This window comes from Micropterus dolomieu, linkage group LG12, assembly GCF_021292245.1.
Source record: "Micropterus dolomieu isolate WLL.071019.BEF.003 ecotype Adirondacks linkage group LG12, ASM2129224v1, whole genome shotgun sequence".
Lineage (NCBI taxonomy): Eukaryota > Metazoa > Chordata > Actinopteri > Centrarchiformes > Centrarchidae > Micropterus > Micropterus dolomieu.
Genome location: NC_060161.1, coordinates 23,922,870 through 23,939,379, shown reverse-complemented (window position 1 = coordinate 23,939,379; position 16,510 = coordinate 23,922,870). Strand labels below are relative to the sequence as shown.

The window sequence follows — 16,510 nt, the reverse complement described above, 5'->3', positions numbered from 1 at the left end:
AGCTAACATTTCTGAGCCCCGTTTGTTTGGGTGAAGTCCGTCTGTCTTAAAAAGAGACATTCTTTGCCAGAAAATATTAAAATTATCCACATAAAACACACGGTGAGCCCTGCAGGCGGACTGGAGCCAGTCGTGGAGGCCAAGGAGTCTACTGAAGCGGCCAGCACCGCGACCGACTGTGGGAATGGGACCAGAGATAAAAACGGATTTTCCGCACTGCTTTAAAAAGTTAAGAAGACGGTTAAAATCTAATTTTGTCAGCTCAGACTGCCGAAGAGCTGTGTCATTTGTTCCGACATGGACTATCACTCTTGTGATGGAGGACGGGAGCGACGGCATCAGGTCCTGGAGTTTTTTTAAAATGACAGAGTAGTGTGAGTGTAAATAACGCAGCAATCAGAGTCCGTCAGTAGTGATGCCTTTGTGGCTTCCAGTGCTGCTGAGAGGTCTGTGCTGCTGTAAGTGGATCTGTCCAGGCTTCGTGTCAGCACCCCGGACTGTACAGCATTGTGCTCTAATGAGGGGTGTCTCTGGCGATCTTTCTCACACACATTCCAGCCAGAGAAACTCTCTCCTCCGGTGCCAAACCAGCCCAACTCTGGATAGTCAAGGCAGCCAAGCAAGCAGCACATGACTGTAAATACCAACACACCTACATACAAATACAATCTGAATGTACATACAGTCATTCCCAAGAGATATGTGAAACTTTTTTTTTAAATAAAGACATTGACCATTTTATAAAACATATTACACCTTTTGTTATTAAATGATTGGTGGTACTAAAGTATAGTTCCATTTAATATATATATATATATATAACAAGCTAATTGTTCATATGTACATTTCTAGGAATGCTGTGTATTAATGTCAATATGAAACTGCCAATCCGGTCTACATTCTGCGTTATGGCTGTGCATCTTTACCTTTACCTGACATAGATTCTCTAAAATGTGATATGTAATGACCCTGTTTTGTGTAAAGGGCAATTTTCTCTTAACTTACTGTTATACTAGAAAAAAAGGTTAAGGAATAGTTTTCCTCTTAATATTTGTTTAAATATTTGACATTAAAGCCATGATCTACCTTTGGTTGCCCAGGCCCTGAGGGGGCTGTTGTCATCTATGATGTGGTAGAAAGTCAGGGGGATGATGAGGAAGGGGCTGTCGCTGGACGTGTCCACCTGGAAAGGCACATTGCGCTGGTCCAGCCGTACCGTCTCACCCTCCTTTGTCAGGGACGTCTGAAGCAACTTCCCCGTCACCTGGGAGCCAAGATGGAGTCAGTAAATGTAGCCAAGAGGTTGCAGAAGGCATCCTGTAACCAAAAGGCCCCAGGTTTAATACCTGCAATGACCAATAACTTCATCAAAGGCGGTGCGTCCTTGAGCATGGCGTTTACTGACACTGAATGTGTCGTTTAATGCATTTCATACCAGTCAGATTATTACTGTTAAGTAAGCATTCGAAGGACTTTACTGACAGGATGTGAGTCATAACACAACAAACATAACAGCCCTTTTAAAGAGCTTACGGCTCTCATAAAGCTTGTCTGTTCTTTTTCTTTACTGCATGGGCTTCCAGATAAGCCTGTATGTCAATGTCAGTGGGTCTTATCCATCTTGGCATCAATAATGAAGCTCTTCAAAAGCATACACAGAGAAACAAGACAGACAGACAGACAGGGCATCAGGTGCATCAGACAGGGTAGAAACCACCCAACACCCAAGTGAATGATACCCAAAAGGGACTTGCATACCTGGCATCCTAACAGCAGGCTTTTGCGCATGTTGGCCACTCGGATCATGAGGCAGGGGCGACCCTCATGATTTGACACAACAGCGTGTTGACTAAACTTCACGGTCTCGCCCCTCTTCTTGGGACGAGCGACCTACAAGAGGAGGAAGATGTCAGAGTCTTGGTAAAAAAAATGGATATATAATGATTATTATAATGAAACACTTCACATAAACTTCAGTAATCATCTACAGGGCTTCTGATCGCCTCTTTCTCCGTTCACGATAACCTAATCTCCAGTAAGAGTAAGAGTCTCAATAATGACCACAGTGACAATCTGTTAGCATAACTGATAACCTAGAAGTTGACTGTCTAAAAATACTGATAGCTGTAATGATACTGGGTGGATAAAGGAAGGGCCATGAATTGCAACATCTAGATGGTCAAGATACTTTGTTGTTTGATGTTTTTAACAAATGTAGTGCCCAGTGTACGAGCCCAGGGATTAGTGTATAATAAGTAAGTAATATCTACATATCAAAGAAGGATTTGTCAAAAAATGTTCATGCTTGAAAGTGAATAAAGAATAATGTGTTTTGTACAACAGGTATCTAAATAAAGGTTGTAGCCTTCAGAAGGTTCCCTTCATCCATTTTACAGTTCCTACTGAGTTCAGAACCTTCCAACAGGATTCTGCAGTACAGTATGAAAAGGTCAAAGTAAACAATGAACTGGTTAAAGGATTCACTGAACACTGATTAAAGGTAACCCTTTCAACTTCCACGCCAGTTTGTTCTATTGTAGCGCCCCCCAGTGGTTGAATAAAAAGATTGTAAAGTGCAATAGATTCCACTTTTTTAGTGAGTTCCACTTTTATATGAGCTCTTTAACAATCACTTTCCAAAAATTACATCTGACTACCTTCGCAAGGAAGGTGCCAGTGATGAAGATCTCCATCACCATGGTGATGACCAGCTGAAAGATGAGCAGGACAATGGCGACGGGACACTCCTCTGTGATGCACCGGAAACCGAAGCCAATTGTGGTCTGAGACTCCAGAGAGAAGAGGAAGGCTCCCGTCAGGGTCTTCACCTCCATTACACATGGAGTATGGTTGGATGGGGGGTCAAACTCTGGAGGAAGAGAGGAAGAACACAAGATCTTGGGTTTGGTGGTGTAAACAAATTATCAAGGAACATTTTGTTCCCTCTCGCACTGTTCTGCCAGGTCTTTCTCATGCTCTTTCTGTAACGCAAAACTGTTTTCCCGTGTGTCTTTCTTCATTTTTAAGCCATTCACAAAAAAGCACTTGTACTTCATGGGTCAATTTTTTCAGAAATCCGGATGAATTTGATAAAGACATTTTTGTTTTGTTTTCTTGTGTGACAAGATGAGTTCTCAGAGGTTTTTTAAAATTAAATTATGTAATTATTATCTGATCTTGGCATCTTGGCAAAAGCAGTCAAGAACATTTTCCTGCACACATGGTTTAACTGGCACTTACACAATAGTATTTTATTGCTCCCTTTATTACTCCAGAATTTCAGGTGTCTGCGGTTAAAAGGACAATAGGCGACATTATTTGACTACAATATATCTTCCAGGGACTAATAGGGTTGTTGATCAAGTAGTTCATATCTTGCTTTCAGTACCAATTTACGAGTGCAATTACATGGAGATTAGGAGTTAGGGAATGTTTGGTCAAAACTCCTAATCTCCATGTAATTGCACTCGTAAGTGCACATGTGTACTGCAAGGTGTCTCACGTACTATTAAGGGTAAAGCAATATGTGTCATTCTCAATCAGACAAGACAAAGAAAGGTACAGCTCTGTGAGGCTGTACTTTCGTCAAGCCAACATGCTCACAATGAGAATACTAACCTACTGATGATTAACAAATGACATGGTGGCACTAGACGAAAAGTCAGGGGATCACCAAAATCATTAGGCTTCACTCTCCAGGGATTATGAATGGCTGCAATAAGTTTCACAGCAATCCATCTGATCATTTTTGAGATATTGCAGTGTGGACCAAAGTGATCCATAGCATTTCTAAAAAGTGAGTTCTGAACAGTGAGCTGTGATTCTGCACTATAAAGCTCCACCATCCTTCCTTCCGCCTCCTTACCCAGTAGATCTCCATGTACCAGTGCCACCAGGTACCAAAGCACTCCAAACAGGAACCAGGTCCCAGCAAAGGTGGCAGAGAAGAGGAAGAACTTGTAGCGCCATTGCATGTCCAGGAAAGTCGTCCAGAGGTCGCGAAGGTACAGCGCCCCTCGCCCGCTTACGTGCTCGATGAGTACATTGCTTCGTCCATCTTTCGAGAGGACGCGGCGCCTCCTCCTCAGCGCACAGGGCCCTCCAGCTCCTGCTCCTCCTCCACCTGCACCCACAACCCCGGTGGCCCCTGTGGAGCCCAGCAGGGGCTTGGTGATGTCAGTCTGTGTCTGGGAGTGGCATACTTTCTGAGGAGAGGAGCCTTCAGAGGAGGGGGGAGTTGCTGAGGTCATGGCTGGTGCTACAGGGGTTGGAGACGAAAAGAGGAGACAACAGGAGGTAAGGAGAAGAATAAGGATGGAAAGAAAAGAAAAATAGAGGTAAGACGGCAAGAAAAAAGGGCACAGGTTGTATGGGCAGTAAGATCCGGTGAACAGCAGGTGGGTCCAAATGAAAAGGAGTGGGATGTGTAAAAAAAAAAAAAAAGGATACAAAAACATATGAAAACCACATGAAAGAGAAAAATGACAGAGTGGAACATTTGGGAGGAGGAGCAGGAAGAGAAGAAGAAGAAAAAGAAGAAGAAGGGCATTAGAAGCACATTTTTTAACTGGACAGTGTTGTGGCTGTCCACGGTGGTCCATTTATGCCCCTTTCTCTTTTCACTGGAAGCAGCTGGCCTTATCAAAATAAGAGCCCCTTTCAGCATGAAGGCACAGCTGCTCTTTCACATTAAAAGCTTGATAGTGCAGGCTCATTGATGTGTCGGTTGCACAAGACAGCTACTGAATTGAGATGAGGAGACACTGGTGGCCGTTATTCTGCATGAAAAAGATTGTCAAAGGAAGTCTTAAACATTAAATCAAGAATGCAAAGATCTTCTACTGGAGCACCCTCTTCCATTTTGGGGCTGTTTTTCATGGTTTGGTCTAAGCCCCTTTGCTCTAATTAGGTGAAGTTTGGTGTGGAAAACCCTGATGCTCTTGTGGATGAATGGGAGCGAATCCCTGCAGTCAGATTCCAAAAGTCATAGCAGCATATTAATGGTAGTGGTTTTGGAATTAAATGTTCATTTGCACGTCATGTTTAGGGATCTAAATACATTTGACTATATGTTTGTTAAATGTGGCTGACTTGAATGAGTGATGGCGTAGTCAACATGTTCTCACTCCCCAACTCGTCACATGTGGACGCATGTTCAAGACCCATCGGCGTCAGTTTGTAACGCACTGGGCACCCGCAAATGACGCTAACAGAGTACCCAGGGCGTCGAAAAGTGACGCCAAAGGGCCTTGACCAAGTGTCAATATGTAATGAGTCGGGAGTGAGTTGCGTTCCCATAAACTCAAGCTAAGTGCTTGCTGTCATTTAACAAGCATCAATTGGCTGCCTGTGTCAGAGAATAGTGGTGTAATGTGATGGGATGGATCAGTATATAAGTGTCTGTGGGTCTCAAAGAGTCAGCATGCATATTGACAGAATGAGAAATCAACCACCCCACCTCCGGGTGCCATGGACACTTATTGTCACTGGGTAGACCGTTTTACCCTCATCTTTCTTTCCTTCTCTCTCGCTCTCACTCATAGTTAACTAAATGACCCCTTTGTCTCAAACTGCCTCTGCTTTCCGAATATAACAAAGTCAAAAACAAAACAACCCAAACAAAAGCCCAACTACCAAGTTGATCTGATACGCTCTGTCCTTTCCTGTCCTTTCTGACCCTTCTCTCTCCTCTCTCCATGCTGGAGCTCACACTGAGTGAATGAATAGAGATCTGTGTAGATGTCTGTGCTCTGAATACTAAGATGTGGAGGGGGAGAGAGCAGAGGGAGGCGGGGTCAAGAGGAGGCCCATGTGATTGGCCGTGTCAATCTCCAGCTGAACTCTGAACCCTGCGGAGCTCCTGCCTACACATATAGTAAACACACAACTCGTGTATTGGACATATAGACCTTTTGAACAGTTAGAACACAATACAATACCAATTATTGTCCAAAGGAATGTACGCTTTGCAAACCAAGGACCTTACACACAACATGTAGCAGCTAGCAACTGCACATGTATTAGTCCATTCATTCAGAATTTAAATGTTATAGCTGGTGAAATATTCCTATTCTCAACAAATATCACGAAAAGACTAACAAACAAAAATGCATTAGTCCGTCTCTCAATACTTTCCACCTTCCCTGCCCTGTCTGTGGCACTCAGCCCATTTCTTCCTACTGAAGATATAAATCTGTTGAGTAGTGTTAACTGATCTTTTTTTGGCCACCTGGGGGCAGCACAACAAGGTGAAAGCACAAAATTGACATATTATCACCTTATAAAGTTGTTATGGCCAACTTGTTGGCTATTTATAGCAGACACTGTCTTTCAGGTCATGTTCCTGACCACCTGATGAGTGGAAATCCATTATTAATAAGACTGACAATATTTGCTTGAAGGTTCAATTCATTGTTGGTTTTGGTCTTTTCATGGGATCAGTTTGAAGCAAAACGATATCTGTGATGGTAATACTGATGGATTCCCTCTCTTGTAAAATGACTTTTCCCACTCGTTGAACGACCACACTCAAGGTTAGGATCTCTTCCTCTCTGTCCGGCTCTCCATCCGTCTCCTTCCCTCTGTCCTGTGCGCACAAGAATCCTTTGTTTTCAAGGAGATGAAAGGGACAAAAGCCACCATTGAAAAATACGACTGAGTGAGCGAGTGAGTGAAAGAGGGAGCAACTTAGACGGGGAGAGGAGAGCGGTACGAAGCGTCAAAGTGTGTGTGTGTGTGTGTGTTTGCAACTGTGTTTGATCGTGTGTGAGTATGCAGTGCTTGACATTGTGAGGGGGCATAGATGGAAGGAAGAAGAGAGAGAATAATTGGTTTCGGGTGACAAAAGGAGTGAATGAGGAAGAGGGAGAGAAATGGATGGTGAAGGAGAGAGAGGAAGGCATATGTGAAGTGAAGGTGGAGAAAACAGATCGGTGACAAAAGACGGTCATTAGTATTCCAGAGGAGAGAGTAATCCCTTCTACTCAGAGCCCCTGTCCAGTGTCCACAGCCATAAAGAACCCCCAGCAGCCAGTACACTGCAGTGAAAAGACTCAATACAACACGACTTGAATGGCTGTGACCACTGTCCACACCACAGCAGCCTCTGCACTGGACTGAAAGGACCGTCTAACATCAACACAGGCCATGCCAAGAAGGCATCTGCTCAGCCAACACAAAACGTTAGAACCACAAACTTACTGGAGCCAAACTAAGCACCGCACATTGCCATACAAATGAGCTGCTGTTGTATCACTGTGTCTTTAAATACACTTTACAGAGAATGATTTCAGACAATCTCGATAAAAGAGAGCCTCTTCTTTAGCCGTGCTTTGTATTGATTCCATTGCTACAGTAAATACAAATAAAATGTTGTGGTCCTGATTAGTTCAGACAGCCTACGTTTCTTAAACCTAGTAGCCATATCTATGAGGAGGTCATGTGACCTGATACCACCTTATTCCGCAAAGGTATCAATCTTTGGCACAAAGTTATACTTACAGCGTTAACAAGCTTACAGCTAGCTCACCTAGACTTACTGTGTATTGGAGCAATACATTAGCTGGATGTTTATGTGGTGAAAAAGTGCAAGAACACAAGATGTTTCATTTATCAATACAATGATGCAGGTTATTGTTAACATCTTATAGTAATTAATATTATTTGCAGTTGCCACAAACAATCACTAAAACAGAAGATGTTTGCTGTAATTGGTCTGGAAGCTGATTTTAACATCTGAATTAAAATACAACTTTCTGTTCAACTAATATATACTAATAATATAACAATGAAAAATTAGCTTGTGACACAATGAAAAGCCCCAGTCATGGATAACTGAACTGTATGTAATTGTGAAACTAACCACATGAGTTTCCACTTCTGGTGTAGACGGGAAGTTTGTTGCTAAAACAAGTAAATGTAGAAACACTGTACAGTAACTTTAGGTTTTAGTTAACTTTAGGTTAACCATCATGTACTTTTCAGATGTCTCCTATATGTTTGAAGTGTCTCACAAGCCGAAAATTGGCGCAACTTTCCCCTCCTTTGAAAACCTTATGTCTCCAAAACAACAACTTTTCACAAGCTAGAAATTTTTTTTCCTATTTTCAGCTTTGTTACAATGCTATTTTCTGATAATCCAATGATTTTTTAAATAGTTTAATTAGTTTAAGAATTAGGAGAATTTCACAATCCACAAATGAACACTTAAATATTCCGTTTTCACTTGACAGCCTTAAATAAGCACACTTTATAAAGGTTTATAAGTTAGATTTTTAGGAGAAAAAAAAAGATTCAGACTATTCTCGACAGTGACGAAACGCAATCTGAAGAGCTGTTTGTCCATTTGGACTACTGTAGAAACATGCCAGTGCAACATGGTGACATCCATGTAAGAGGACCCGCGATGTATGTACATAGAAATGTCTCATTCTAAGGTAATAAAACCATAGCGGTCTTCATACACCACTGAAATGGTTATGTTTATCATATTGAATTTCTGTTAAACACTGAACCTTTAAAGGGAGAGAGTAGCCTAAGTTTTTCTGCAGAAGGATTCTTGATGTATAAACTCAACTGTCAGACAAATTCCCTCCTCCCTTCAGTGCTCCCTCAGAAACTCAATTTGGGTGCATAAAGATGTCAGTGTGGTAGAAAAGAACTAGTGTGTATTATGTTCTGGTTTGATTATAGCCACACTCGAAGGTGGTGTGAAAAGCCTGTCTTCATAGAGATATGTGATAATCTTTCAAAAGGAGATAATTTTCAGAAAAATGTTTGAAAAATGACAAAAGAACACTTGAGAGTTCAAATCCTGCCTGCTTTCTCCACCTTTGCACACCTGGCCAATGGCTGCATGAAGTGGGCCAATTGACTATTTCTGAAAGCCACAATAATTGTCAGATGTAGTCCCCCAATTCCAACATAGGAAAGGTGTGGGGCCATCCACAAACACTTTGGTTGAAGCAGACACTTTAACTTCCTCCTATATTACAGTGTAATCAAGGCAGCAATTATTTTCAGCCTAAATATAACTCATGTTAAGTATTTTAGTTGTATATAAACGTAATTCTCCGCCACTGCAACTTTAACTTACATTCAGTGTATCTGTATTGTAGCCGCTACATCGTCTGAGTTCCATGTGCACATAAGTAGTCATGGCACCCAGACATTTGTCTCAGTGTGTCTGTCCAAATCTCCATCTAAATCTAACACTTCCCTAAACCACTCGCCTCCACTTCCGCTGCCCAGAATTAGTAGCTGAAGAGTTACGACATTGACCCAAATAAAACAATGGAGAGCAGCTGTTGGCCACTAGGCTGTGATTTAGGACTGACTTTTACCATGTTCGTTGGAGGTCGTAGTTGCCCATGATCTGTCTCTCTGCTGTAAATCTGACTCGTTTAATACTGTTGTTGGTGCTGATGAGGATTCCTCAATGAGAACCAGTGCTTTGTTTTGACTGAAGGCTTCCGAGTCAACTTTAGAGTCAAAACACCATCACACCTGTTCTTTCCACTGTGCTAGTATGAGCACTGTCCTACAACTTGTATTGTTCTTCTCGCATGGCTACAGCCAAAGTCCTAAAGTTTCTTCCTTTTGTTTTGCATCTAGATATTTAGTAGAAATTGTTAGGAAAACCATATTAATCATCCATGACAGGTGCAGGATGTGGAGACTTAAGTTAGCTAAACTTTTATTTTAAAAATTATCTCTGACTGCAACACTTCCAGTAAAGTATTAGGATTCATTCATGGATTTTTGCCTAATAATGCCACTAATGTTGTAATATGAACCAGATAATTGTGTAGCGGTAGAGATTTGATAGTGGAACCTTCTCTGTTGTTACATACTATAATAATCTCCGTGCTGTAAACAAAGGGCAGTAGATGCAGCAGGGCTGAGCACCTGTTTGACTGTTAACCTCAAGCCTTGCAGTTCAATGATATACAGTATATTTTCCTCTGATTAATCCCACATTACAAGTCTTACAGACTTCACAACTAGATATCATTAGGAGACAAGAATAACATCACAGCCAAAAACAAGAGTATTGTTAGAGGAATATCACAGTGCAGTATTACAGGAACATAACAACAAAGTCCACTACGAGAGACACAGTATGCGTACATATAGGAATGTTGTAGGGATTTTTTTCACGGGGTACGTTTGATGACATTGAAATTGGTAATAGGCAGGCTAAGTAGAAAAAGTACACAGTAATGACACCAACACTTGGCCTGCAAACAAGGCAAATAAGCTGTCAGATCTCAACATTATTTTCATATTTAAATTTTTTAAGATCCTTTGGCGTCTTAATAAAAAGGAAAACAAATAGACTGATTTGAAAGTGTTTGTATCTCTTACCTTCCTGTTGACTTGTAACAGAAGTTCACTGTGACCACAGCTTAGAAACTTGGAAAATTTAATTAGTTTCACTGTTCAGCAGACATGTGAAAAAGACAGACAGCAAAAAGATTACAAAATCTCACGGTTTTGGATGACGCAAACTTGTTGATAGCTCAAGCATGTTTTAAATCACCTCTCACTTTGTCATCACATTGCTTGCATGTTTGTCTTTTGCGGTCTCCCTGTTGTTGTCTGTTGTCATCCTATGTTTAAAAAAAGAAAAACTCTCTGTAAAAAAGGCATGAAACCCGTCAGAAGAGAGGCATGGATGAGGATTAACCATCGGTCAGTCTGTGTCTCCCAGCACACTGGTACTGGCAGTACCGGTTCTGGCTCACTGTTATTGGGTCATTATGTAATCAGATGACCACAGTTTGCACTTCTTGCATGTGGAGCTGAGAAGAAGCCCTGTGTGTCCGCACAGAGAGAAGTTAAAGAAGCTTGTGCCGTCCACTCCTCCAGGACCCCCCTGCACGCCTCTCTATATAAACCCAAACGTATTCAGACAGCTGCTGTTTCACAACATTTTTAATTCATTAATTCAACTCTCCTCCCAGCTTCTCCTCCTACCCTCCCTCTCCGTGTCTCTACCCAACTGTACACTATAAATGGGCCCCTTTGTTGCGAGGCCACCTCCGCTGTTTCAGCCTTTGTCAACTTTCTCATGTAAATGTTTGATGGTTATAAGATACAAGCCTGGAAGTTGTTGTACTGAAACGGAGGTATTTACAAATCAAAGACAGAAAAAAAAACAGGGCTCTTTTCTTTTGCACTTGGCTTCAAGGAGTTTTGCGTTGGCCAGTGTGCAGTGAATGGATAATGTCGGTGCATCTCTGTGAGGCTGTGCCATGTCCGCCTGCAAGGAGGGGAACTCGGTGGTGTATAGGCGAATACACATGGTCCTGCTGTGAATGGACAGCACTGGATGACCAGGACGAATTAATTCACCAAACACTGGCCCGTGGTGGAATGTGTTTCCATTTTTTAATACTCTGTACTTTTAAAGTTTCAGGGGGGTCAGACCTTCACTAGACTGTCTATAAGATGAGATTCTTTAAAAGGTCAAAAAATCAAGTGTTCAAATTTAAGTTTAATGTTGACAGCAAGAGCAATGTGCAGGACTTTCTTAATTTTTACCATGTCTAGCCCCACTCTGGTGCCAACACCATACGGATGCTTGATTCTCCATATTTGTCATTTTTTGTTAATTATACCATACATTTGCTTTCAGCGTGCATAGAAGATGCCACAGGGCTTTCCCCACTGCATTGAACTATGATGCTAAAGGGCTTCCCAGTACGTTACAAACTATCACCAAGGGGTCTTGACCATGCATCCATATGTTTATACGATCTATATATGACTTGAGAGTGAGAAGAGGTTGCTGGTGCACCTGCAATTGAAATATTGGATGGGCGTTCTGTGGTGCCAGGAATTGGAATAAATTACCTTTGCACATGAAAGAAAAATAGTAACCACCCCAATTTCAAAAAAGAAGGACACATTATATATATATATATATATTATACATTTATGCAAATATCTATATGCATGTATATGTTAATAGCCAACGGAGATATTTAGATGTCGACTTGCAGCAGGAAGGATTACTTGGACAAGGAATATAACATCTCTACCTCTTTACTGTGGAGGATGGCAATATTACTTGTAACATCTGAATGCTCTAACTTAAGCACAGACAAACTTTTTGAGTCCACACCAGAGCCAATGAGTGATCACTATCAGCAACAGGACTAGCAACTATAGCTGCCACCTACGTAGTTCCGGTAACAAGGTAACATTATTATAACACAACATTTATACTGTAATTATCTCAACATGACAGACATACTCAATCGAAAAATATGCTGACTGACATATTAAATAACATGGGGCATAAGAACAATAATAGTACCAGTAATACTATTTATACATAAAAACGTTAATGGTCTAACTCCATATATATGTCTCTATAGGAACAGCTTAATAGAGTTTGTTTTATATTCCAAAGAAAGTGGAAAGGGCAACCTGTCAGCCCACCATTCAAATATTTCCTTTTAACTTTTGACGATAGTTAAATTTATTGTCTGTTCATACGAGAGTCCCCAGGCGGTGCGCAGACACATGAATCTGCAGCTGGGAGTCACCGCACAATAAACCCGCCACTGCACAATGTTTATTTCGGCAGGTTTCACACACACATCAATCTGTGGTACCCCTCCAACCTGCCAGCGGGTGTTGTTCCTCCTCAAAACACTGTCCTGTCCTGCTGAGTCTGGGGCTCCCCTTATCCGGAGCAATGGGGCCCTGCATCCACAGGGACCCAGATTTAAATGTGTGTGTTTACCTTGTGGGTGACGTTTTCATGTGGATTTAGCTCCTTGTAGGTTGGGGTCAGGTAATTTCCACAATTTACTGTGCTTATTTTGTCTGTGTACTGACCCGAAATAACCCACTAAAAAATGTAGCTTTTGCAACTAACCATATTTAACCTGTTGCATCTTTCTTAACAAACAAATGTTACAAGGACAGAACTGACCTGTATTATTGCTGTATCTGTATTACAACTGTCTTTCCTTTGTTTTATCTGTTGTCCTCTTCTTTCTCCTCTCTTAATTTGTCAAAGCTCAGTTTTGTTTTTGTTTTTCCTTCAAAACAAACTTTGTTTCATTGGTTGTTGTGGGAGAGCTGCTCTGGAGGCAGACGTAATCTCATTGGTTGACTGAAAACTCAGCAGGTGGGGTCAAATAGCCTAGCAGTTTGTGTGTGTGTGTGTGTGTGTGTGTGTGTGTGTGTGTGTGTGTGTGTGTGTGTGTGTGTGTATGGTGGGGGGGGTGCCTGGAACAATAATTTTATCAATTTCTTATATCTTCAGAATGAACATGTGATCCTCTTCAAGCAAATGCAACGCAATCCCCAACATCTACTTGTCTTAATATTGCCTCGTGAGCTTTTGGTATGGTGCCTAATTAGATAGATCCATAAATCAAGAGTGAAGCATTACCGCTGTGCACATCCTTTTACTTCTTTGGGATTATGTTTGGGCAGAAAAACATCATCATGTCAGAGTTTAACCCAATCAACCACATCATTGATTGACTAACAATAAAACCTGCTCCTCTTAACTTTCAAAGAAGCTCCAAATATCAGATGAAACGGGCCAGCCTTGTGGATTCCAAAAGGTATATATAGCTGCATTCAATATATGCAGGCTCAATAGGGCTCTGTATCATATTTAACCCACTTCATGTAATGTATGAAAGAATGTGGCCTCATTAAGCCAACAGAAACCAAGACATTGCTTCTCTGTTTTCAGACCGGCGAGAGTTTTAGGAAAACTATGTCACGGGGGTCAGCGGTCACTGAGAGGGAGTCAAGAGAGGAGGGAGAAGAATAAAAGATACAGGGAGGGAGGGAGGGAGACGGGCAAGAGAAGGAGAGCATGAGAGACAAAGAAAAAGAGGAAGGAAGAGATGAAGATGACAAAAACAGGAGATGTTAAAGGCTGAGATGAAGGAGACATGAGTTTGTGGACCGGAGAGACAATGAAGCAGGAGGTGAGGAGGAAGGAGAGAAAATACAGGATGGCGTAATGTGGACCGGTCGGAAGGCTCCCTCCTTTTTTTTACCTCCATCTTCCTTTTATCCACCCCTCTCTTTGTCCATGTGTCTCTTTGGCCCAGGATGAGGTTTGTATTTCCATCACATGTTTCACAACTTGCCCTCCCCCTTTGTTTCCTCCACAACTGCCCTCAGCACACACACACAGAGTCATACTTACTTCACTTCATAGGACGTTCATTTCCTGGCAACTTGCCCTAACCACAACCCTAGTCTAACATTACCTTAACCTTAAACCAAGACACCCTAACTTGGATTTTCTCCCAAAAAGGAAGAGGAGTCCCCAGAAGGTGACTGCATAAACTGATTTGCAGTATGTCCCAAAATGAGCTCACACACACACACACACAAGTCTTTACATGTGTAACTTCCTCAAATGATTGTTTTTCTTTCTGAGTATTAAAAAAAACCCTGTTTGTGTGCAAAGTGTGAGAGAGTGTGAAAATTCGCACACATAAATGCCTTCACCACGAAAACGACATGCTGTGGACAGGGCTGGACTGGTAATCTGGCATACCGAGCAAATATCCCGGTGCGCCGATGCTCCTTTGGGGCCGATGTAACATAATTTATGTATTTGGTATTTACAACAATGGGCCAACATCTGGCACATGTAGCATGGACAACGGCCCATTGGGTAATTTTCTATACTAACACTGGGCCGGCCCAATCACATCTCTTATGCCGTTTGTCCATTACCAGTACCAGCTCGCCTCGCCTCGGTTTGGCCGTCCTCCGTTTTCCATTGCAGATAGTACTGTTTTATTTATTTTTTAATTTTTTAAATATTTTTTTAACACACACAAGCTTACTGTTTTATTTTTTATTTATTTATTTTTTTAACACACACACACGCTTACTTTTTTATTTATTTATTTTATTTTAATTTTTAATATTTTTTTAACACAAACACACATACGCTTTGATTACTTTACGCTTTAATTACATGTTTAATGAAATGTATGGGGTTGATTGTTGATGTAGTTTGTATGATGCTTTGGCAATATTGTTGTTGTTACACATTCATGCCAATAAAGCTAATATGAATTGAATTAGTACCCAGAGATAGTACCCCTCAATGTAGCTGGTCGTCATAACGACGCCACACACACCAGCGACCCACACACAGCTGTCTCTTGATTTAAGTTAAAACGTTTTCAACATTACTCAGAATGTAAAGACAGATAAGCGGACAGCTGTGTTTTCCTCTGCCGTTGTTGCTGCAGCGGTCTCTGTGACGGTGGGAGCAGAGGGCTCTGTGAACGGGCGGCTGGCCGGCCTAGCGAGCTCCTCCCACAGGTTGCCGCAGGCTTCCCCCGAAGCCACTTGTGAAGCTCTACAACTTTCAAACTTTAAAACTTTCAAGCACATTTTTGTTCGGCCATCACTTCTTGTAAAACTGTAAATATTCAAAATCTACTGCTCAGAAGTGGATTTAGTGATGAAATAAAGTATGAAAACTGTAAAATATAAAACTTTCTGTTGCTGACCTGTCTGGTGCAGCAATGATGATGCAGTGAATAGTGAACATTCTCTCTGACCAATCAGCAGTCTGTCGTGTTTTCACGTTACATTTTAGTATCCCTCAGCTCGCTTGGAACCTCATAATACGGTAATACGAAAAAAAGTACCTGAAAGCAGGTACAGATACAACTTTTCCATAATGGAAAACCAAAAAAAGGCAAGTAGAGCTGATACCATGCAGTGGAAAACCCCTCAGCTCTCTTTTTCTTGCGTACCCCAGATTCTGCTCATGTTGGTTCATGCATGGCTGTTCACGCTTTGCATTAGTGAGACACACTATGTCCAATAATAGTTCAAGTTCACAAAGGCACGGTAGGTACAGTAGGTTCAATGCTAATCTCTCACTCCATCTGGTGGTTATCTGTCACACACTTAACATAAGCAAAATAGTTTGTAGAGAAATATATTCTCTATAGTTAATTTAGTATAATACAAGGTAAAATACAACAAATGATGATATTTATTGAGCCCATTTCAATGTGAAATGAGAACAAGATTTAGGAGTAAATTCTTGTTTTATTGAATCCCATTAAAACCTACCTGCATTGATCTGCTTGTTACAAAATGAAAGCCATACTTAATATCAGAAGAAAAATCTGTCTGAATCCATTTAATCGTCATCTTTTTGAGCCGGAAGATGAAGTACAGTTAACAGATTAAAAGCATGCTTTTTGTTGACTCAAATTTGGAAAATTTGGGGTCAAAACAGACAAAAAAAGTTGGAACCACGACCATGAGCTTTTAAAGATTTCTCATTTGACTTAAGAACAGACTCAACCACAATTGTAGATTTTTATTTAGTAATCACAAAAACCTAAATTATTTAAGAGACTATTAGTCATCTATCAATTCCACAAAAAATAAACTGTGAGCTTGACGTAGATGTAGCTGTAATCCAACAATAGCAGCCTCAAGAAACCATCGCTGCACTTCAGCAGTTTCACTCTGAAGACTACTT

General features: G+C 41.3%; 1 protein-coding gene across 3 annotated transcripts in view; it reads right to left on the bottom strand.

Moving 5' to 3' along the window:
• Positions 1 to 16,510, bottom strand: part of kcnj10a (potassium inwardly rectifying channel subfamily J member 10a) — a 38,920-nt gene that overhangs the window by 6,064 nt on the left and 16,346 nt on the right. For 2 of the 3 annotated variants that reach the window (XM_046063891.1, XM_046063890.1), the window contains exons 3-6: positions 3,866 to 4,258; positions 2,658 to 2,869; positions 1,759 to 1,890; positions 1,087 to 1,264 (exon numbers count right to left, since the gene is read on the bottom strand). In XM_046063891.1, the coding sequence (XP_045919847.1) occupies positions 1,087 to 1,264; positions 1,759 to 1,890; positions 2,658 to 2,869; positions 3,866 to 4,250 (907 nt within the window). In that variant the 5' untranslated portion in view covers positions 4,251 to 4,258. Of the gene's footprint in view, positions 1 to 1,086; positions 1,265 to 1,758; positions 1,891 to 2,657; positions 2,870 to 3,865; positions 4,259 to 10,365; positions 10,437 to 16,510 lie in introns of those variants that run through there. The other variant, XM_046063892.1, reaches the window with a different exon arrangement.